General features: G+C 42.9%; 1 protein-coding gene across 1 annotated transcript in view; it reads right to left on the bottom strand.

Moving 5' to 3' along the window:
* Nucleotides 1-23012, bottom strand: part of CTNNBL1 (catenin beta like 1) — a 167006-nt gene that overhangs the window by 51633 nt on the left and 92361 nt on the right. Inside the window, exon 11 of the mRNA XM_019972395.2 lies at nt 14626-14807. Within this exon, the coding sequence (XP_019827954.1) occupies nt 14626-14807 (182 nt within the window). The remainder of the gene's footprint in view (nt 1-14625; nt 14808-23012) is intronic.

Genomic DNA, 23012 nt, shown 5'->3' with positions numbered 1-23012 from the left:
TTTGATCCCTGGGTTGGGAAAATCCCCTGGAGAGGGGAACAGCTACCCACTCCAGTATTCTGGCCTGGAGAATTCCATGGACTGTATAGTCAATGGGGTTGCAAAGAGTTGGACTTGACTGAGTGACTTTCGCTTTCACTTTTGGAACTGTGAGAGAATACATTTCTGATATTAGGGTTTCCCTGGTGGCTCAGATGGTAGAGTCTGCCTGCGATGTGGGAGACCCAGGGTCGATCCCTGGGTCAGGAAGATCCCCTGGAGAAGGAAATGGCAACCCACTCCAGTGGTCTTGCCAGGAAAATCCCTTGCATGGAGAAGCCTGGCAGGCTACAGTCCATGGGTCACAAAGAGTCGGACATGACTGAGCGACATCACTTTTCACTTTCATCAGTATTATAGACTCCTGCTCCTTGAAGTGTGGTCAGAGGACCACGAGCAGCAGCAGCACCTGGGAGCTGGTTGTAAATACCCAATGTCAGGCCTCACCCGCACCTACCGAAGCAGACAGTGTTTTTAAAAGATCCCAGGTCATCTGTCTGCAATATAAACACTGAGAAGCACTGTTGTAGATGCAGTATATCTGGGATCAGTGAAGTTAATTAATGTGCCTAAGGTTACTGTGATATTGTGATTTATAATAAGAATTATTATATTTGGTCTTTGTCCCAGTTTCTGGCAAAGAACTCCTAAAACCCTTGGAATTTCCTAAGTGATGAAAGTCATAATGGTGTCTCTTGTTATGTTAATATTATGTTGCTAACAGAACCAACCAAGATATTAGAGCGATTAGAGGGTTTCAACTTTTAGTCCCAACAGACCTGGGAGGGGAGAGGGGCTATAGATTTAATCAGTCACAAACAGCCAATGATGTAATCAATCACACTTTGGTAATAATGGCTCCATAAAACCCCAAAGGATGGGTTTGGAGAGCTTTCCAAGTGCCGAGAGAGTGGCGTACCCGGAGAAGGCATGGAAGCTATGTGCCCTCTCCCCACACTTTTCCTTCACACCTTATGTTCGGCTGTTCCTGAGTTACATCTTTTTATAATATACCAGTGTGAGTGTGTGCTAAGTCACTCAGTCATGTCTGACTCTGTGGACCCTATGGACTGTAGCCTGCCAGGCTCCTCTGTCCATGGGATTCTCCTAAGAATACTGGAGTGGGTCGCCATGCCCTCCTCTAGGGGATCTTGCTGACCCAGGGATCAGGCCTGCATGGCAGACAGGTTCTTCACCACCAGCACCACCTGGGAACCCGATTTCAGGTAAGTAAGACGTTTCACTGAGCTCTGTGAGCTGCTCCAGCAAATTGATTGAACCCAAGGAATAGGTCTTGGAAACTTCTGATTCATAACCAGTTGGTCCGAAGCACGGGTAACAACCTGGACTTTAGAGTGGTATCAGAAGGGAACGGGGTGGTCTTGAGAGACAAAGCCCTCAACCTGTGGAAATCTGTTGTCTCCAGGTCTACGGAGTCAGAACTCCAGTGAATTCTAGGACGGCCTTCTGGTGTTCCCGAACTCCTTGGTGGTATGAGGAAACCACCCCACCTCTGCCTTGGAAACTGAGCCTCAAAGCACCTAGTTTAGTTACACAACTGGTATAAGCTGGGATTTGAACTCACGCCTGCATGTTCTATAAGCTTTCCCCATACACTGCTATTAAGATCTATGCCAAGCTTACGACTTAGAAAAACACATCTAACTTACTAGAAAATATATAGAAAAAACCTTAGGATAACAAGATTCATCGTTTCAAAAATTTAGGTTGACATTATAAAAAAATTTTCACATCCCACAATGCAGAAATGCTCCCCCTCCCACCACTCACCTTCTACTTAATACAAAAAAACTTAGTAATAGAACTTTTCTGCCTTGCCCTGCCATGCCAATATTATAAATTTTCCTATTTATTTCTAGAAATAACTAAAGGTTGCTTTGATGATTAAAAGTCACTTAACTCTGGCTTTCAGATGTCTCCTTGAGAGACTTAAAGCACAGGATCACAAACATGGGCTTTGGGTTCTGCTGCTAAGTCGCTTCAGTCGTGTCTGACTCTGTGCGACCCCACAGATGGCAGCCCACCAGGCTCCCCCGTCCCTGGGAATCTCCAGGCAAGAACACTGGAGTGGGTTGCCATTTCCTTCTCCAGTGCATGAAAGTGAAAAGTGAAAGTGAAGTCGCTCAGTCATGTCTGACTCTTAGCGACCCCATGGACTGCAGCCTACCAGGGTCCTCCATCCATGGGATTTTCCAGGCAAGAGTACTGGAGTGGGGTGCCATTGCCTTCTCCGCAGACGTTCGTTTAAACTGTGCATGATTTGAGAAAGTACTTTACTTCTTGGGGGCTGTTTCCTCAGCAATAAAGCAGGCTAATGATACGCCACACGGAGCTGATGGCAGGGATAATGACATCATGGATAAACTGAACACAGCAAACACTTAATAAATGTGAGGCACCATGGCAGCCATCATTGTCCATGGTAACCTCAGACTGGCTGGTACATCATCAGGAGAATCAGCCTGCTAACGAGGCAAGCAAACATTGTTATTCCACAAGTTCGCCAGCCAGGAGGCATGCTTAACAGAGACATGATTTATTAGTAATCAATACATTTAAAGAAAGTTGTAGGCATATTTTTAGTGATTATCAAAATGATACGCTTAATTTATTTTATGGTAACCCTGCAGCAAATATGGAATAAATTAACCATCATTTTCTTTCTATTTTGGAGCCAGAGACAAGGGAGAAAAATGTTACAAGGGGGAAGAAAATGTAAGGGATGTAGAAGAGACAAGGGAGAAACACTGATTGTAATATATACCAGTACCATGGCCATATTGTACAGGGGCAAAATCTTCCAGTATACGAAGCACTTCCCCACGCCTTATCTTATCCAGTTCTCACACACTGTGAAATAGTGTAATCTCCCTCTTTAAAGGTGGGGAAACTGAGGTTCAGAGCGTAAATGACTTGCCAAAGTCACAGAGCTGTGGTATAAACACCCATCTAGACCTTGTGAACCCAGCCCAGGGCTCCTTTGTAATAGGCTATGCAGACAGAGGTGCTTAGCCTCAGAAAATTACCCCATGATGGTTCACTGCAAGGCTGTCTGTCCAGCCCCAACCCCAGGCTGACCTCCCCAGCTCAACACAGAGATCCTTTAATAAACCCACATCTTAAAGAGAAAAGATCTGCTTCTCTATAACCTGATACCTGAGAATAATTTGTGTTTGGGGATCCTTTGTTTGGCTACCAGAAAAGAATATTCAACATCTTTTCAACCTCCTTCTTATGCTAATTACAGCTCATCAGCATCTGGACACCCACAAGCAAAAGCAATCTGACTATAAAAGAAGCCAAAGACATTTTCTTACCATAAAGAAAACAAACAAGTAAGGCTGCAACATGATTAAATACACAGAGCCATTTCCCCAGCAACCTGCAAGCTGCTGTGTATAGAAATCACATCCAATATCACAAGAATCCAGGAAGGTGGACACTAAGAAACATTTCACACGTGTATTCTTTATGAGCAGTGAAATGTATACGGGTCTATTTTCAGTTTATCTCCTTCTACACTATATCCGCTGTTAGATGCCAACATGTATAACACCTTAAAATACGCATATGTTTAAAAAAACATTTGAAAGGCATCTTCACTTCTCTTAGAACCGAGTGAACTGAGATGCATTAGCCTTTAGTCCGCCCCTCCTTTCCGTGCCATACTGAAGTCCCAGCACATTCACAACTTGGAAGAGCCAGCCTCACCATCCAAGCCCAGCTCACCCCTTCCAAAACGCTATCACCTCTATAGCCTAATCATTTCACCTGAAATCTATCCTGCCTTCTAAAAATATACAGTCCAGTTTCCTAATTGTATTAAAAGACACCCCTGTCAAGTATGCCCAAGACACACTGAGTAAAAACAGGTTACAAAATAGCATATACACCATGCTTCCAATTATACAAAATTATATTCACATATATTCAAGCCCCATCCCTAATGCAGAAGTTTGAATGGAGAGTGTCCACGATACTTCTAGTGATTAACTCTGGGTGGTGAAATTGGGAGCAGATTTTTACTTTCCCTCCTTTCTTTTCCACAATGCTTGACCTTTCTACACTAGGTTAATTATTCATACTCAGAAAAAGTATTAAGATATATCTAACAAGCCTTCCCCTAAGATCCACCATGTCAAGGATCTTCTCTTGGCCCAAAGAGAAAGTCAAAATATGCTCACCAAGGCTTATGCTCTGAACATTTTAGCCAGTGAGTCTCAGCACTAACTGAGCAACAGGCTCTGGAGCTTCTAAAAATTACAGAGGTTTGGACTTTTGATCCTTAGAATTCCTGGGGGTGGGGCCCAGGCATGTGTATTCTGTTAAAGCTCTTCAAGCCTTACTCACCATCGGTGAGGGTTGAAAACTACACATTCATGTCTCTTTCTCCAGGAGTCAACAGAGGGAGAAAACAGGCCAGAGTGCTAAGTGAAGGGTTCAAGGGCAGACAACTGCAAAGGAAGCAGATTGCAATGTGTAGGAACAGAAACTGAAGGCTGAAGCGGTGCTGAGCTTCAGGCCTGAGAGGCCTGAAGAGAAGAGACTATCAGGGGACAAATACCCCCGAAAACTGGAAGCCAAGAAGAGGTGAACAAAGTGTGGCAGGACGAAATGTTTGGAATTGACAGAGTTTATGCAGTACTGGATGCAGGACTACTGATGACTGAGAAGAAATCAAATAGGCAAAGATACCACAGAGCAGTTTAAATCAGGCCCACTACTACTGGGTAAGTTCTGATTTATGATTAAAAGAAGAATTAGAAGAGCACTGCATAGGATTCAATTTTCAGAAACCATGGAAAAATCTTAGCTTAAAATCCTAGTAAGGCCATGTACTAGCTGTGTCTTTGGAAAATGACAACTTCCTTATGCCTCAGTGTTCTCACTTGTAAAATGTAGGTAATAATACATGGCTCACAGGGCTCTTGTGAGATTAGGTAAAACGATATAATGAATTGTTTTTACCTGATAGGCTTTTGCCTATCAGAGCACTCAACAAAAAAAGCCCCCAAATAGTAAGATTAAGAAGCATATCATGGTAAAGATGTGAAGAGCAAACTCATTGGAAGAGACCCTCTCTGATGCTGGGAAAGATTGAAGGCAAAAGAAGAGGGCAGCAGAGGATGAAATGGTTAGAGAGCATCACCTTTCAATGGACACGCTGTTGTTGTTCAGTCACTCAGTCGTGTCTGATGTTTTGTGACCCCATGGACTGCAGCACTCCAGGCTTCCCTGTCCTTCACTATGTCCCGGAGTTTGCTCAAACTCATGTCCATGGAGTCAGTGATGCCACCCAACCATCTCATCCTCTGTTGCCCGCTTCTCCTCCTACCCTCAGTCTTTTCCAGTATTGGGGTCTTTTCCAATGAGTTGGCTCTTTGCATCAGGTGGCCAAAGTACTGGAACTTTAACTTCAGCATCAGTCCTTCCACTGAATATTCAGGGTTGATTTCCTTTAGGATTGACTGATTTGATCTCCTTGCTGTCCAAGGGACTCTCAAGAGTCTTCTCCAGCACCACAGCTCGAAAGCATCAATTCTTTGGTGCTCAGCCTTCTTTATGGTCCAAATTTCACATCTGTACATGACTACTGTAAAAATTATAGCTATGACTATACAGACCTTTGGTGGCAAAGTGATGTCTCCGCTTTTTAATACGCTATCTAGGTTTGTTATATCTTTTCTTCCAATGGATATGAATTTGAGCAATCTCCGGGAGAAAGTGGAGGACAGAGCAGCCTGGCGTGCTACAGTCCATGGGGTTGCAGACAGTCATACACGACTTAGCAACTGAACAACACAGAAAAGATTATGTGTTGAATTTTAATAAACCAGGTTATTATAAGCCAGGTTTAACAAACCACTTAATTACTGTCTAGCTCCTAAGTTATTCCTCATTTTGGCACCACCCAACGCTAAAGAAATAACCTATAAAGGTTTGGCTGTTTCTTGACTGCTGTTTCCACATTCCTGGTATTGGTTTTACTTCTATAAAGGAGATATGCTGCATACTAAACTATTTCTATAAAATTTAATCAAGATAATAAATGAAAACTAACAGAGTCATATTGACAAAATAATAAATGTACCAGTGGAAAATTCTATATCTAAAATAAGAATTCAGCTAATGCTGCCACTGAAGAACTAAGTTTCTCCCTGGCAAAATGAAAACGCAGAAGAAAAATAGTGATAAATGTTTCTCCTTCATTCTTTCCACCCAGGCCCTCAATATCAAAATTGAGTTTATGCTAAATTAGCTGAAATAGTCAAAATAATTAAAATTAGTACTATACCTATGACATATAAAAATTTGGAGGAGGCTTTTTTTTTATCATAATATAAGAACAGCAATAACTATCAATATTAATGAATGCTTACCATGTGCCAAGTACTGTCTTAAGCACTGTACATGTATTAACTCAGTCAGTCCTCACAACAGCTCTGCAGAGTCCTCCAAGGTCTGGCTTCTGTTTAACTAGTCTAATCTTCTGCTCCATGCTCTTCTTACCAAGGGCTGGTGCCAGACTGGTCTCAGAGGGTACTCGTGGCAAGCTTAACAAAGTACAGATCCACCAATATAATGTAGACTGGTGGAATCAGAAACTCTGAAACATGTCCCAGAAGGCTACATTTTAAACAAGTTTCCATATGATTCTGAGGGGCGGTGAGGTTTAAGGCTCACTATAGCCTGTGCCTCCCATCTTTTATTTTATATATGGTGCTTTTTTTCATTTAACATTCCTTCACCTGGCTAACTCAGATCTAAGGTTTGGCTCAAGAGCCACACTGCTAAGGTAGAGCTGTTTCTAACCTTCATCTGTTCTTCCACTGCCTAGGAGCCCCTGATCTGTGCTCTCTTCTATCATTTTCCCTTGTACTATAAACACATGTTTCCATGTCTCCCTAACTGGACTGTGAGCTTATTCACCTTCCATCTACAGCACCAAGCCTGGCGCAAAGAAGAGCTAGTGGCTTGTTTGATAAAAGAATGAAGCCTCACTCATCTACCTTTAGGGCTCTTATCCACAGAGCATCAGATGGAAATAGAAAGGTCTGGTACTTCATTCAAGGTGTGATAAATTTTGACAGGAGCAGCACAACCAGGATTATACCTAAGGGCCCTGATTGCCAGGCCATCACGATAAACTGGCCTTCTCATCTCTTGGTAGCTCTTGTTATAACCCAGCCTCCCCACATATGGAGTCCTGGTCCACAACTGGGCTTCAAACCCACAAAAGTCAAGGAGACTGCACTCGACATGTAAATATAAATGTGAAATCAGAGAGGTAAGGATGACTATTTTTGAAAGGAAGCGGAGACACAGTAACTATTTGACCATTTAGTAAATGTCTACTTGCTAGAGACTATATAGGACGCTCATGATCATTATTGTTCCCACAGCAATTTGAGGAAGGTTTTTATCTGGCTTGTTGACCGAAGAGGAATGGAAGATCTAGAAAGAATAACTTCCCTAAGGCCACCAGCTAGTTTGGGGGCAGAGCTGGGATGTGAAGCCAGGTTGTCTCACAAAGACAGTCCTCCTTTTCCCTTCGCTCTGTTGCCTCTGGGTACCAACCAGAAGACCACTGGAGCCACCCTGGTGTTAGAAGAAGCTTTAGAAGCAGACTGGGCTCAAATCCTGCTTTGCCACTCACTTGTTGAAAGGTATTTGGTAATTAACAAACTCCCTGAGACTCATCTATAAAAAGATGATAGAAATGCCTAATTCATAAAGTATATACACCTATAACACCCTTGGTATATCAGTACAAGGGCTTCCTAGGTGGCTCAGAGGTAAAGAATCTACCTGCCAATGCAGGAGACCTGGGTTCAATCCCTGAGTCGGGAAGATCAGATGCCCAATAAAATGAGAGCTGGCCATGACCTTCTTCCCACAAAAGGGCAGGAGCAGTTTCCAGGATACTAAATACATCCACTGCTTTACTGTCTTCCTCAGTGGCAAGCTACTACGCTGTGCTCTACTTGAGAAAGGCCTGTGGGTTGTTACTCCTTCATATGACTGGAACCAGTTAGCAAACCAGCTGTGCAACAATCAGAATCATTCCCTGAAGCCTCCTGAGGAAGCCTTAAGAGGAACCCCTTAAGTCCAAACACATTGCTTATTTCAGCATCCTTATGTTTTGTCATCTGAGGTCAGCAATGAGACAAGTAGCTGGAGGGAGAGAAAAGAAATGCATCCAGGAACTATTCAGTTAGAAGGTTTTTGGATGGCAAAAAAAAAAACAACAGCCAGACATTTCCATCCTTGTTTAACATAAAAGTGCCTGTTAGTAGATGGCTTAATGCTACTCTTAAAATTAAATACCATTTACTCTTCACTTGCTCATTGTTCTGATCACTATAATCAACTCTGGGATTTTCAAGCTTAAGGAACACACAAAAAAGTGTGTGTGGGGGGAATCTTTGAATTCTCTGTTTACATGATATGGAGCAGTGGGGGTCTGGGGCTCCCCAGTCATACCCTCTGTGGGGGAGGTCTTGTCTCATCAAGACTGGGATGTTTACATCTATTCCTTAAATGGCAGACTCAGGGGGAAAAGGATTTCAGCTGGAGGGTACTTTTAATTAAAACTACCAAGAGAGGGGAGTTTTCTGGTGGTCCAGTGGCTAAGACTCCAAGCTCCCAATGCAGGAGGCCTGGGTTTGATCCCTGGTCAGGGAACTAGATCTCACATGCCGCAACTAAAGATGTCGTGTGCCACCATTAAGACCTGGCGCGGTCAAAATAAACAAAACAAAAAAAAACTACCAACAGTGTAGAAAGAAGAGGAACACAAAGAGGAAACCTACCCGCATCCCAGCCACTAGTATTAGTGAAGCAGGCACAGTGTTAAGCAGTTGATCAGTATTATTTCACTTAATCCTCGCATAGCAACCTCATAAAAAGATAGATTTCAATATTATCCCAATTTTACAGTCGAGGAAATTCAGACTCAGGGAGGTCAAGGAACATTCCCAAAGTCATAAAGCTAGTAAAATGACAGGACCAAGACACCAACGCAAGTCTTGTTGTGTACATGTGGGGAATATTAAGAATTAAGCGTGGTGTGCTGCTTTCTGCCTTGGGTGGTGGAGTAGAAGTGGTGCCATTTACCAGTATAGGAAAAGCAGAAGAGACTTGGAAGGAATGAGTATGGTTTTGAATGAGCTGAGTTTGAGTACCTGGGGCAGCTGTCTTCTGGTTAACTAGCTGTGTTGATTACAGCCTGGGAAAGAGACAAGGCTGAAGACTTGGAAATCAGTGGCAAACAGATAGAGGTTAAAGCTGCAGGTAGTAGATGAGATCAAGGAGAGTGTGAGGAACTGAAAAACAAGAAAAAGAATTGGGGACGACACCACCAATGCATGTAAGGGACAGGCTGAAGCAAAGAATCTGGAGATGGAAGCCTGGGAAACCCTATTATCCTGTCACATAATAGGCCTGTTAAATTTTGGACATAGTATGAGGCCCTATAAAATTAAAAGTCAGCCCTAAACAATGCCATGTCATTACCACAGCCCACCATGGACACGATACAAATTTTTTTTGCCTGTGTTGGCTAAGCTCCCTTCTTTTCTGACTGCAGGAAAGCTTTGGCTATTTCCCTCTTCTAACCCTGGTAGGTGGTGGGAGCTCTGGGCTGCAGGTCCTCACTGTCAGGAGCCTGTAAGTACCAGGCAACTGCATACCTCCTGACTTGAGGAGTCCCCCAGAATCACTTACAATTCTTTGCAGATGACAGAAAAGTATTCTTTAAAGCAGTGACCTGTGCTCAACTGCTGTCAGTGTTGATGAGCTAAAAGGTGCACATACACCTACCATGCACACCGCACACCTACACACTGCTTGGTAGCTCCCCCTGAAAGCCGCTAATAGCCTCCAGGGGACCATGTTAAAACAGCGCAATTAACTAGAACTGCTATCAACTCAATAACTCACCTACCTAATGAAGCAATACATGGAAAACTGGACCTATTTTAATAAGAATTTTTAAAAGAGACAAGAAGTAAAGGTCAAATGCCATTTCTGGATCCCAGCTCTGTTCTTCTTCCCTCATATTCTGAAGCAGTTAATTCCAAGGAGACAATACATGCTGTGCTATTCTCTACAAAACCAAGGCGGCAGCCAATCATGCTGTTGTACCCAAGGGCAAATTTTTTCTTCCCAACCCGTCCCCCAAGCTAAGTGCCTCCCCTGATCTATTTCAGAAGGTTTTATTATGTGAACCTGAATGTGTTTCAATTACAATAATTCTTTTCCCTCTTCATCCCAACTCACAAAAGAAGAACTACATTCCCAGCAATTCTTGGTTATAAGAGTGGTCTCTGCTTCTTCCCTTCTCTCTCTAGAGTCAGCTTAATCTAGAGACTGTCCTCTCTCAACCCCTTCTGTTGGCTTGGGGAACACAAAACATGGTTGTTTTTATGCCACTTCTCTATTTAGCATATCATGACTCCTGACAGTCCCGTCAAGAATGAGTCTGCCTATTCTCCAGAAGCTATCACGTGGCAATTAGACTGCAGGCCAATAAAACCCACACTCTCCCAACCTGGGGTGTGGGCAAGTCTCTTTACCTGGCTTCCCAGTGACCTCCTAGAAGAATGAGTATGTGTGACTAAGGCCAGGTTGGGCAGAACCGGAGACAGATTTAGTGGAGAACTTACACTTCCTGAAGCGCCCACCATGTTCTAGAGTCCACGCTACGCTTGTATTTGTCACTTCACCTGACCCTCACAACCACCCTCAGTGGTAGACCTAGCATTTTACATATGGGGCAAGAATTCACTGGAAAAGACCCTGATGCTGGGAAAGACTGAAGGCAAAAGGAGAAGAGGGCAGCAGAGGATGAGATGATTAGACAGCATCACTGACTCAATGGACTTGAATGTGAGCAAACTCAGGGAAATAGTGAAGGACAGAGAAACCCAGAGTGCTGCAGTCCATGGGGTTGCACAGAGTCAAACACAACTTAACAACAAGGCTCGGAGAGTTTAAAAATTAACCCCGTGGATAAGCAGTGGATCCTTCTGTACCACACCAGGCTATATTGCTATCGTATGAGTTTGGGAAAGTTTTGAGAAGTGACAGGGGCTGAGACTGGACCAGGATGAACTTAATCCTGAATTTGACAAGAAAGGGAAGCTTACAGGGCAGCCGTTCAGAGGTTCTGGACAGGCAAGCTGACTCCCAGCCCACAGTGCTTTATTAGGAGTTGCTAGATTACCAAAAGGAGTTTGTCATAGGGTGGCCTCACCTCTAGGGAAGTTCTATCCATGACAGGGCTCTGAAAGGCACAGCTCTAAAGTAGAGGAGAGAAGTTCTGCCATAATTTCTAAGCACACACTGCTGCTGCTGCTGCTGCTGCTGCTGCTAAGTCGCTTCAGTCGTGTTCGACTCTGTGCAACCTCATAGATGGCAGCCCATCAGGCTCCTCTGTCCCTGGGATTCTCCAGGCAAGAACACTGGAATGGGTTGCCTTTTCCTTCTCCAATGCATGAAAGTGAAAAGTGAAAGTGAAGTCGCTCAGTCGTGTCCGACTCCTAGCGATGCCATGGACTGTAGCCCACCAGGCCCCTCCGTCCATGGGATCTTCCAGGCAAGAGTACTGGAGTGGGTTGCCATTTCCTTCTCCATCTAAGCACGAGACAAAGAAAAACTTAAGGCTAGGAACCCTCTTGGTTTTGCTTCCAAACAAGCTGGGAGAAAAACCACTCGCCCCAGGGGCATGATCAACAACCGTCAACTGTACTGACTCAACCCTGCAAGGTTCTGGAGAGCCCCAAATCCATGTTTGTCTTTAATGAGCAGTCTTTTAGGGAAGCAATTATCCATTCACACAGTCCATGAACATACACTGTGCATCCACCACATGCCAAAAACAGGGCTAGGCCCTGGGATCCAGAATTGACAACGTTATTAGTTCCATAATCTTCAGGGCTATGAAGTCAAAGTCCAGGGTTCAAGAGTTCACTTCAGAAGAGGTTCTATTCTAGCCCCGGGGCTCATGTTATGTTTCCCTGAGCAAGTGACATCAAAACTGAGGACTTGAAGGATGACTAAAAGGCAGTCAAGTGCACAGGTCAGAGAAAATTGTTAAGACGGAGGCAAGAGCATGGTCGAAACCTGGGGCTGGGCATGTTCGCAAACACTCCTGATGCTGGAGGCTGCTGTGCTCCAGCTTACCACACACACCTGGTCCACTTGCTTCAGAAGGGTGAGCATGTGCACAGGGACCCAGAAGACAGGACAGAGAAACCTTGCACAAGGCGCCCATGCTCCGCCCTGCCTGCCTTCTCACCCTACTGCTCACGACCAGGAGCAGAGGCAGCTAGGCGGGGTGGGAGAAGGGCCGGGGCTGTGTTTCCTCCTCGGGGTTCACTGCTCTTTGGGTGCCGGTGTATTCAGGATGCAGAGCTCATCCTCCCCAGCCCATTATAGTCCAAACATGCCTTCCAGGAGCTGTCTTCCCAAGCCATTGCCCTCACTAACACAATGTTATCAAATTCCTAATGCGGGTACTCTAAAGCAAATGTACTGTTACCAGCACGCCACCGGGCACATTTTTCAGAAGGAAAACAGCTGCTCACTGAATCTGTCACTTGTCTTCTCAGCGTCACGCACACAAGGCAAGAGCCCGCGAAGGGCTTGTTTTCCTTCATTTTCTTCACGCATGCTCATGGTGCAGGAAGCACCAAGCCTCTCTGTACAACCCAGCAGGTCAGCCACACACAGTCCTTGAGGAGTTTCCTGGATTACAGGACAGAGCCTTGACAACCAGGGCCTGTGCCTCAGGACCTAAGGTACCGATATCAGAGCTTCTATTTCACTACTCCAGTTTCCGCATCTTACAGAACAGGAAGGAAAATGCAGTCCAGAGAAGTTAAGTAAAGTGTCTAAAGTCACACAGCTACTTAGCTGTAGAATCACAGCTTGGTTCCTTCCTCAGTTGATCTCCTCATCTAAAGAACAAGGATACCACCATCTATTTCATGGGCTGTGAGGTCCAAATGGGGCTTCCCAGGTAGAGCTAATGGTGAAGAACCCGCCTGCCAATGCAGGAGATGTAAGAGACATGGGTTTGATCCCTGGATTAGGAAGATCCCCTGGAGGAGGGGATGACAACTCACTCCAGTATTTCTTGCCTGGAGAATCCCATGGACAGAGAAGCCTGCTAGGCTATAGTCCATAGGGTCACAAAGAGCCAGACACAAATCAAGTGACTGAGCACGCACTCGTAAGGCCCAAATAAGGTAGCACATAATGCAGCCGTGCTAGGAATGTGGCAGGATTTCAATGAATGGTGACAGTCTCCTAAATTTTATTTCCAAGATCTTCAAGACCATCCATTCTCTCTCCCATGCATAAATTCCCATTGAGGAAAGAAAAAAGACCAGCAATGGGGTTAACATGCTCACAGCTGGTGTTTCAACAGCTGGGGTTTCAGTCAGTACCTGGTTTGAGGTGACCTGAACTTTCTATGTGTTGTCAGACCTCCAGCCTGTAGTTCTTCCCTGCCAGACTTTTTGCTGGGTCTGGAGAGGGGATTCCGTCAAAGAAGGTATCCCTGGTGGTAACCACTGAAGACATGCCACACCACCTTCCTTTTAGCCATTTCAAGTTGGTAGAGACTAAGTCAAGTCAAGATGAAAAGAGACAGACAGGAAGTCTCAAACTTTTATCTAGGAGGGTATGGAATAAAAAAGATTTTGCAGACATCTATGCTATTCTACTAATCACTGATAAAAAAGAAAAATCAAATCATGGGACAGATGTTAACTTCTGATAAGATGACTAAATTAGCCAGTCAGCCAGCCCAGGTCCTCCTCTTTTGCACACACCACCACCTCATCGCCCCTGTAGCCCTTTCTCCATACTTTAAAATAACCACCCAACCATGTAAATTTCCTCTGCAAGTGTTTGTTAGCCTCCAGCAGAACCGTCAGTGCTCATAAATCCGGGGCCCTCCAGATTGCGCTGCCGTCATTTATTGGGAGAGGGAAGCAGCAGGCCTCTAGACAATAGCAGGGCAGGACTGGTCTAGCAGCAACTACTCTGCTTCCAGCACCGCGATTCATGGCACTTTGCTGGGAGCGCGCACCATCAGGGAGGAGAAACATAAAAAGGGGCACCTGGGCTGTAAATAGTTTATTTCGGCAATTCTTGATGTTGGCTGAATCATACTTTAATACAGAAATACATGAAAGCACTACTCCGGAGGTGACATGTGTTGCTACCTCATTACTCTTTTCAAAAGGGTCTTCCATCAGAGAGACACCTCGCTACAAATTATAGTGAAGAAAACAAAACCCTCACGCACCGGCTTATTAACAGGCCAGCAGGGAATGGAACCACCAGAAGCAGCGTGACAAAGGCCATCTGTGACCAGGGGTCACTGGGTTGCTTTTCCAGGCATAGAAAATACGCAGATAAAAAAGAAAAAGGTAGCACACTTCCACCTGAGAGTCGACTCCTCAGCTGCACAGCACTTCGCCAAAGCAGCTCTCATCTCCCCCATTTCTCCTAACACCTTTAAGTGAGGCTGACTTCTCCGGCGAACCCTACCTTCATGCTCCTTCTCAGTGGTTCCCACTTTCTTGATCTTCCTGGGAGACTTCATAAAAAGGGGAAAGATGGTCCGTAAGCCAAGAATGTCAACAAACTTGTGGCAGTTGTCTGTGCCCTCGGGCCCGATCATGGCGTGGTCCAGCACTTTCAGGGCACTGCTCCGGGAGATCTTCTTTTCTCTGGGAACAAAAGAGGCTTTACATAAGCATTTCAGGAGCATGGTCTAGTCTTAAAAAAGAAAAAGTGTATTTTCTACAAAATTCATTACAATGGAAAAAAGAAAAATAAAAGCAAAAACAATTTAAAGGTCCACCAGTCAAAATATTATTACATTATAGTATATCTACATGCAATATTACACACTTATTAACAATCAGGAGAGTAGGTGTTAGAATCAACAAGTTCTTAAGATCAGAATGGTAAGCATGAAAACTAATATTCAAAATTCCATATGAAGCATTACCTCATGTAAAAATATGTAAAAAATATGCATTAGAAGACACTGGAAAGAAACAGATCAAAATACTAACAGGTCATTTCAAGGTGGTAGGATTATGGATCACCTATTCTTCCTTTTTCTTTCTCTTTAACAGCTTTATCAAGATATAGTTGACACACCATACAATTCACCCATTTAAAATGTACAATTCAATGGATCTTAGAATATTCAGAAATGTGCTACCATCACCTTAGGCAATTATAGAACACTGTCATCGTTGCCAAATCCAACGTCATGAAGATGTAAACCTATGTTTTCTTCTAAGAGTGTACTAGTTTTAGTTCTTACATTTAGATCTTTATTTTTGAACTAATCTGTGTATGTGGTATTAGTTAAGGATCCAACTGCATCCATTTGCACGTGGGTATCCAGTTGTGACATCTGAACTGAGTCTGAAGTATGATTACTTGCCATGCAGAGAAGAGAAAGCCATGATATTGGTGGCGGTAAGCAGCATATGCAAAGGTACAGGAGGTCTGTAAGAGCGTGTCACTTGGAGGGATTGGAAGTAGCTTTGAATGATGGGGGGTGGGGGAGACGACTGAGGGGAAGTGGGCAGGAACAGGTCACGACAGGCCCTGGCTGTGCTGCCCAAGGGACCTGGGCTCCATGCCACTGATGCTGAAGAAGCCGTGATATGTTTAAGAAAAGGAGGGCGCTACATAAATAGATTTTTGAAAGCTTAATCTGGCAGTAGTGTGATGAAGGGCCTGGAGGGACAGAGCTTGGGGTCAGGAGGCACCTTTAAGAGACTATGACAAGAGTACAAGTGAAAACAAGAGCTCTAATTATGGCAGGGCATCAAAAAGGCCTATTTGTGAGACATGGAATCTTAAATATCAGGAGTAGGGTAAATAAGATTTCTAAATTCAGCAGGGAGGGGTTTTTCTGCATCAAAATAAAATTCTGAAAGGAAACTAGACAAACAATATATTTGTTTTCACTGAAGCTGGACTTCAGCATCCCACTCTACAAACTTAAATTTACAAAGGTTATGACTAGGGCATGTAACCATGTGAGGAGAAATTAGGAAACTGAAATACAACATCCTTACTGTTTAGCCACTCAGAAAAAGTCCTCTCGAAATGAATGACGGTCATGTAACAGGGCACCTTCCAGTTACCATTCCGCATACATTCAAACCATTTCACATATAACAGAATTGTTTGAAATGCTAAAGGTAAAGGATGCTGCTTTAGCCAAGTCTCTCTTTTTTCCCTGCCTAAGCAAATTCAACAAACAAAAGATTTTAAAAGTAAAATCCTTTTCCAGATAGGCAGTGTAAGACGCCTTTAAAGGGGGCAGTAATTGCATATTGATCACCATTTAGACAAGCTGCATGGAGGTGAACTTTGGAATATTCACTGGGCTCAAGTTCAGGCTTTTAGCAATCAATAGCTGTTTGGCCTGACTTTCTTGGGTTGGCTTTATTTGAAATATTTATTCTACTTGAGGACAAGTAGTTTATCTTAGTCTTGGCTGGGTTCATCAGGTTGTCGGTCATGCCAGGCCCAATGTGGATGCTGGCTGCTAGAAAATGGGAGCTGGTGAGAAAGGACTGAGTCATCTACTCTTCTACCAAGGTGAACCTTCTGAGGAGGCAGAAAGGGGAAGACAGGGAAGTTTCCACTTAGGCTTAATTAGACAGAAACTCTTTCTTTTTTTTTAAGACAGAAACACTTTCGTAATAAACATGCATTTTGAGTATGTTCTTTCATCAAATATTTATGAAGCACCTAACAAGTGCCAGATATTAAGCTGAGATGTAAAGAGAGGCACAGCTCATGCTTCTGAGGAGTGCGGTTCACAAGGGAGAAAGATGTGCAGACCATGGTATACTGAGAAGAAGAGCCATGTGCTACAGTGGAGGTGTGTGCAGAGGAGAAAGTGAATGCAGGGAGGAGGGCGAGGAGTCAGGGAGGCCTCACAACGGGGATGATGCCTGAACCAAGGTGCACTGGATGGCTTTCTCAGATCGGCAAAAAAGATAAGGGTATTTAGAGCAGAAGGAAACAGCCAAGGCATGAATAAGCATGCTACATTCAGGAGAGTGGTGCATGGTCCTGTGAGAACATTAAGAGCCAGAGAGGCAGCAGGAAAAAAATGAAGCCAGTTGATTCTGTGTATTAGAAAGACCATACTTGCCACAGTGGGTTGGACTGTATCAAGGGAGGGGAAAAGGAAGAAGTAGAAGAAAGAGTGGAAATACATGGAAGGCAGAGACACTGGTAAAAAAAGGCGAAGTAACAAGAGACTATGGGTGAAAAGAGGTGAGTTCAGATTGATCCTGGGTGTTGGTGAGACACCAGCTTAGACTTACCGCTCTGCAGTCCAGGAATGAGATTAAAAATAGAGGGAAATGGACTTCCCTGGTGGTACAGTGGATGGCAGACTGCCTGCCAATGCACGGGACATGGGTTTGATCCCTGGTCTGGGAGGATTCCACATGTTGCAGAGCAACTGGGCCCAGGAGCCACAACCACTGAGCCCTGCATGCTGCACTGCTGAAGCCAGAGCCCCCAGAGCCTGTGCTTCACAGGAGAAGCCACCACAGTGAGAAGCCTGTGCACCACAGCTAGAGAATAGTCCTGGCTCTCAGCAACTATGAAAGCCCATGTGCAGCAACGAAGACCAAGCGCAACCAAACACAAATTAATAAATAAATAAAGTTATTTTTTAAAAATGGAGGGAAATGCACGTGCTCAGTCACTTCCAACTCTTTTGTGACCCCATGTGTAAGAATGATTAAATCTATGGCTAGTAATTGAATCAATGATGTGAAGATTACCCTAAGAGGGTGAACAAAATATGCAGAAAAGAGGGATTAAACCCTGAAGGAAACTTATTCGAAAGACAAGTAAAAGAGTTAAAGTCCACTCCCTTCTCAACCAGAAGACTGTGAGGAATCAAGAAAAAAAAGTGATAGGCAGTGACAGTCTTCTTTAAAAGACACTGTGAACCATAAACTTATTTCTGCAAAAAAACGTGGATAATGACATATGAGATCATTTTTGTTTGCTTTAAAATGTACATGATTACGTTCATTTCCCTTTAGCTCCCCAAATATATCACTTTCCGGGATCCAGGATTCCTATGAATTAGACATAAGATCAACATGACTAAGTTCACAGGTGCTCTCAAAGTACAGTGCCGAAGAACACTAGTGCTGTGGCAGACGCTAAGAGATATTCCACCTCTAAAATAGAACAGTGGCAGTCTTCTATATCGCTAGATTCATTTTTTTCAATTTCTACTCCCATTCATTTTTTATAAACTACTAGTACCAACCATTTCTTGACTGCCTGTGCCAGAAAATGAAACAAATATGTAGAAAACAAAGGTAAGATTTTTGTTTCTAGCACTATAGTAGACATAAAAAAACACAGTAAAAATAAAAAACAGAAAGACATGTGGGAGACTTCTCCAGCAGTCCAGTGATTGACTCCATGCTTCCCCTGCACAGCAATGAAGACCCAGCACAGCCAAAAATAAACAAATAAAATTACATATATATATATATATATATATATATATATATATATATATATATATATAAGGATTCTACCCTTCCAACACAAGGGATGAGGGTTTGATCCTTGCTCGGGGAACTAAGATCCCCCCCCATGCTATGAAGTATGGCCAAAAGAAAAAAAAAAGGGAGGAAATTCCCAAATATTTTAAAACTAAATAATACACTTCTAAATATATCATGAGTCAAAGATGAAGTATGGAACAGTCTTATGGACTCTGTGGGAGAGGGAGAGGGTGGGAAGATTTGGGAGAATGGCATTGAAACATGTAAAATATCATGTATGAAACGAGATGCCAGTCCAGGTTCAATGCACGATACTGGATGCTTGAGGCTAGTGCACTGGGACGACCCAGAGGGATGGTATGGGGAGGGAGGACGGAGGAGGGTTCAGGATGGGGAGCACATGTATACCTGTGATGGATTCATTTTGATATTTGGCAAAACTAATACAATTATGTAAAGTTTAAAAATAAAATAAAATTAAAAATAATAATAATAAAACTCAACATTCAGAAAACGAAGAAAAAAAAAGAGAGAATTGGAAGGTGTTTTGAACTGAAAATACAACATATTAAAATGTGTGTAACATGGTTTAAAGCAGCAATTAGAGGGAAATTTATACCATTAAATATATATTAGAAAATTCAAGAAAGATGTCAGGTCAGCGATCTCGAATTCCCTTCTTGAGGAATCAGAAGAATAGCATATTAAACCCCAAGCAATCAGAAGAAAAGAAATAAAGAAGATCAGAGTAGAAATCACTGAAACAGAAAACAAACAAAAAACCAGTAGAAATCAATGACAACAAAAACTGATTCTTTGAAAAGATGACACAAATGACTAACATTAGAAATAGCAGAAGGCATATCTCCCTGCAGATTATATAGGAGTTAAAAGGATAATAAGGGGATATTCAAGAACAACTTTATGCCAAAAAATTGTACCACTTAGATAAAATGAAGTCCTTAAAAGACACAAACTACCCAAGTTTACTTAAAGAGAAAAAAAGAAAAAGAAAAAAGATCACTGGAACAAGTGAAAAAATTTTACTTTATCAAAATTTAAAACTTCTCTGGGAATTCCCTGGAAGTCCAGTGGTTAGGACTTGGGGATTTCACTGTGGTGACCTGGGTTCAATTCCTGGTTGGGGAACTAAAATCCTGTAAGATGCGTGGTGCGGTGACTGCCACCCCCCCCAATCCCCAATTAAAACATTTTTTTAAATATAAATTTATTTATTTTAATTGGAGGCTAATTACTTTACAATATTGTATTGGTTTTGCCACACATCAACATGAATCCGCCACAGGTATACATATGTTCCTTATCCTGAACCCCCCTCACACCTCCCTCCCTGTACCATCCCTCTGGGTCATCCCAGTGCACCAGGCCCAAGTATCCTGTATCATGCATTGAACCTGGACTGGCGATTTGTTTCATATATGATATTATACATGTTTCAATGCCCAATTAAAACTTTTCAAAAGACTATGCTATGAAAATGAAAAGGTAACCTATGGACTGGAAGAAAATATCTGTAAAACAAATATCTGACATGAGTGTATCTATGACACAGAAAGAAATGTTAATAATAAGACAACCACTCTTACCCCTGCTCAAAATGGGCAAAAGATTTGATCATACACTACCAAAGAAGATATGTAGATGGCAAATAAGCACATGAAAAGACACTCAATATCACTAGCCATGAGGGAAATTCAAATTAAAACCACAAGACACCTATATACACGCACTAGAATGGCTAAAATACAAAACACTATATACACCTATCATATGATCCAGATATGATAGGATCAACTATTATACTGATCCTAGATATGATTCAACTCATAGATATCTATCCAAAAGAAATGAAAAATGTTGTTCAAAGATTTTATTCATGAATATTAACAGTAGCTTTGTTCTTAAAAGCAAAAAAGTGAAAATCTAAATGTCCATCAACAAATGAATGAACAAACTGATGTATTCTTAAATGGAATACTATCCAGCAAAGAAAAAGGGACAATTGTTACATGTGGCAGAATCTCAAAATAATTATAGTGAGTTAAACAGTTAAACTGAAAGAAAAAAAAAAAAACTCAAGATTAAAAAAAAAAATTGATGGTTCCTAAAATGGATGTATGAATGAATGTACCCTTCTCTTTCCTTTTTTTTTTTTTTCCCTTTTGGCCTATACAGTTAATAATCAGCATGGGTTCACTGTATTTCTGCTACACAACCCCAAGCTACAATTGTATACATCCCTTGGGATCACGGTGGTCTCTTCTTTTTCTAAGTGGAACAGGGTTTTACAACAGAAGTAATAAGCTTCATGTCAACGTTTTCAAGGAAACTGACAATGTAATTCTTCTGTCTCCCACTGGCTTTGTTGTTTCTCAGAGAACACTGAACCATTTGATAAAAGGACATACTGTTAAAAAGTGCTCTGTGGAGGCAAGAAGCGAACACTTCGGAGCACAGTCTGTAATTAAACCCGGTATATTGAAATCTTAAATTTGCAGCAACAGCTTACCAAAGACAGACTTCTGTAACCAAGCACAAAGAAATGGCAAACCAGTCTCCATCCAGGGGCAATGAGGCCGTCTTTACAGCTCCACCCTCATTTTCTGCTAAATTCTAAGATGGCCATGGCCCCATAGGTATAATTTAGTCTTATTTCTGTGAATTGGACCCTATAAATCTCATCACCTTGTTAAACTGCATGATAAACTGTAACTCTCCCAAATTTTATTTTTCTCTCAACTATTTCTGACTACCAAAATACCACTTGGTTTATGTTCCTATCTTAACTCTCTGGCTGCCAGCCAAGGATCACCCAAATATCCTCTTTGTACCCTAGTTCTTCCCAGGTGGCTCAGATGTAAAGAATCTGGCTGCCGATGTGGGAGATGAGAGTTTGATCCCAGGCTCAGGAAGATCCCCTGGAAAAGGGAAATGGCAACCCACTCTAGTATTCTTCCCTGGAAAATCTCATGGTCAGAGGAGCCTGGCGGGCTACAGTCCAGAGGGTCACAAAAGAGTCAGACACGACTTAGTGACTAGACAACAACCACCACCCTAACTCTTGACTACCAAGCCAAAAGAATAAGGGAAGATAGCCGAAATTCAGGGCCTCTGGTTTTCTCTTCCTTTCAGAAGAGTTCTCCACCACCCAAGGGGCTCTGTGGGTCCCACCCTCACCTCATATTCTCTCTTTCCTTATCAAAAAACAACGGCCAAATGAGAAATCCTTTTTTTTTGAGTTCTTATACTCTAGGATGGCTACCTGCTGTTTCTTTCACAGCATGAGTTCCAGTTTTAAATATCACCTCAGCAATCCTTTTTCTTCTTTTTCAAAATGTCTTCATCTATTCTTTGGCAGAGAGAGAAAAAAACAAACAAAAAATAGCCTTTTTTCCCTTATTGATTCTGTCAAGCACTGTGAAATCCAGGCACTCTCAACACAGGAATGAAAAAGTCATCTGACAACTAAACTAACAGTGGGATGGAGGGGAAAGAAGAGGGCAAAGGCCTGTGAGGGAAGGGCTAAGAGGTCCCAGACCTCCAAACAGGGCTCAGAAACAAAAGCTAAAACTCAGCTACAAATCTACACGAAGGGCTTCTTTGAACCTTGAGTAGAAAGGTTGTAAGAAATAAATACCTAAACCATAACCCTAAAATATCTAGGAGGAGGATGGAAGAAGAGAGCTGAGAGGGTCAAGTGTTCCAAGGGGGGATAAACTGAAGTGTAGACACTTGCATTGGCTTTGCTCTGGAGCCCAGCACGGCACAAGCCAAACCGGGCAGTGAGCCCAGGACTACAGCTGATGCCTGGCTTTCCTGGAGTCTTGAAGATCAGGTTCACCACCACCCTATTTTATATTCCTCACACACCAAAAAATTTCACACGGGCAAACAGGACTAAATGTCTCTTGACGGGAGACTACATTCTCAGCTACATGGCTTTTAATAAATCATTCCTCATTCTTTGGGTCTATCTACAGGATCTGCCGGCAATTCTATGACCCAATGATTCTAAAAAGCAAAAATATTTCTCAAGACGTTCCTTATTCATTTAGAAAATATTTACTGAGCGCCTAATAGGTATTATTGCTAGATTCTGGGGATACAGAGAGGAAAACCTGGTTCCTGCTCTCAAGAGTCTTATAGTACAGACAGGGACAAAGAGGTGCTTGCCACACAGGATGGTAAGTGCTCCCACAGCGGGGGATGCCCGAACCTAATCTCTGAAATCAAGAGGGGGTGTGTGGGTGTAAGGACAGGGCAAGGGGAAGTGATATAGGGACAGAGGCTTCTTAAAAGAACTTTAGCCTAAGTATCAAGGGTGAGGTA

This window comes from Bos indicus, chromosome 13, assembly GCF_029378745.1.
Source record: "Bos indicus isolate NIAB-ARS_2022 breed Sahiwal x Tharparkar chromosome 13, NIAB-ARS_B.indTharparkar_mat_pri_1.0, whole genome shotgun sequence".
In the NCBI taxonomy this organism is placed as follows: domain Eukaryota; kingdom Metazoa; phylum Chordata; class Mammalia; order Artiodactyla; family Bovidae; genus Bos; species Bos indicus.
The sequence above is the reverse complement of the archived record's forward strand: the minus strand, read 5'-3'. Positions and strand labels throughout refer to the sequence as shown.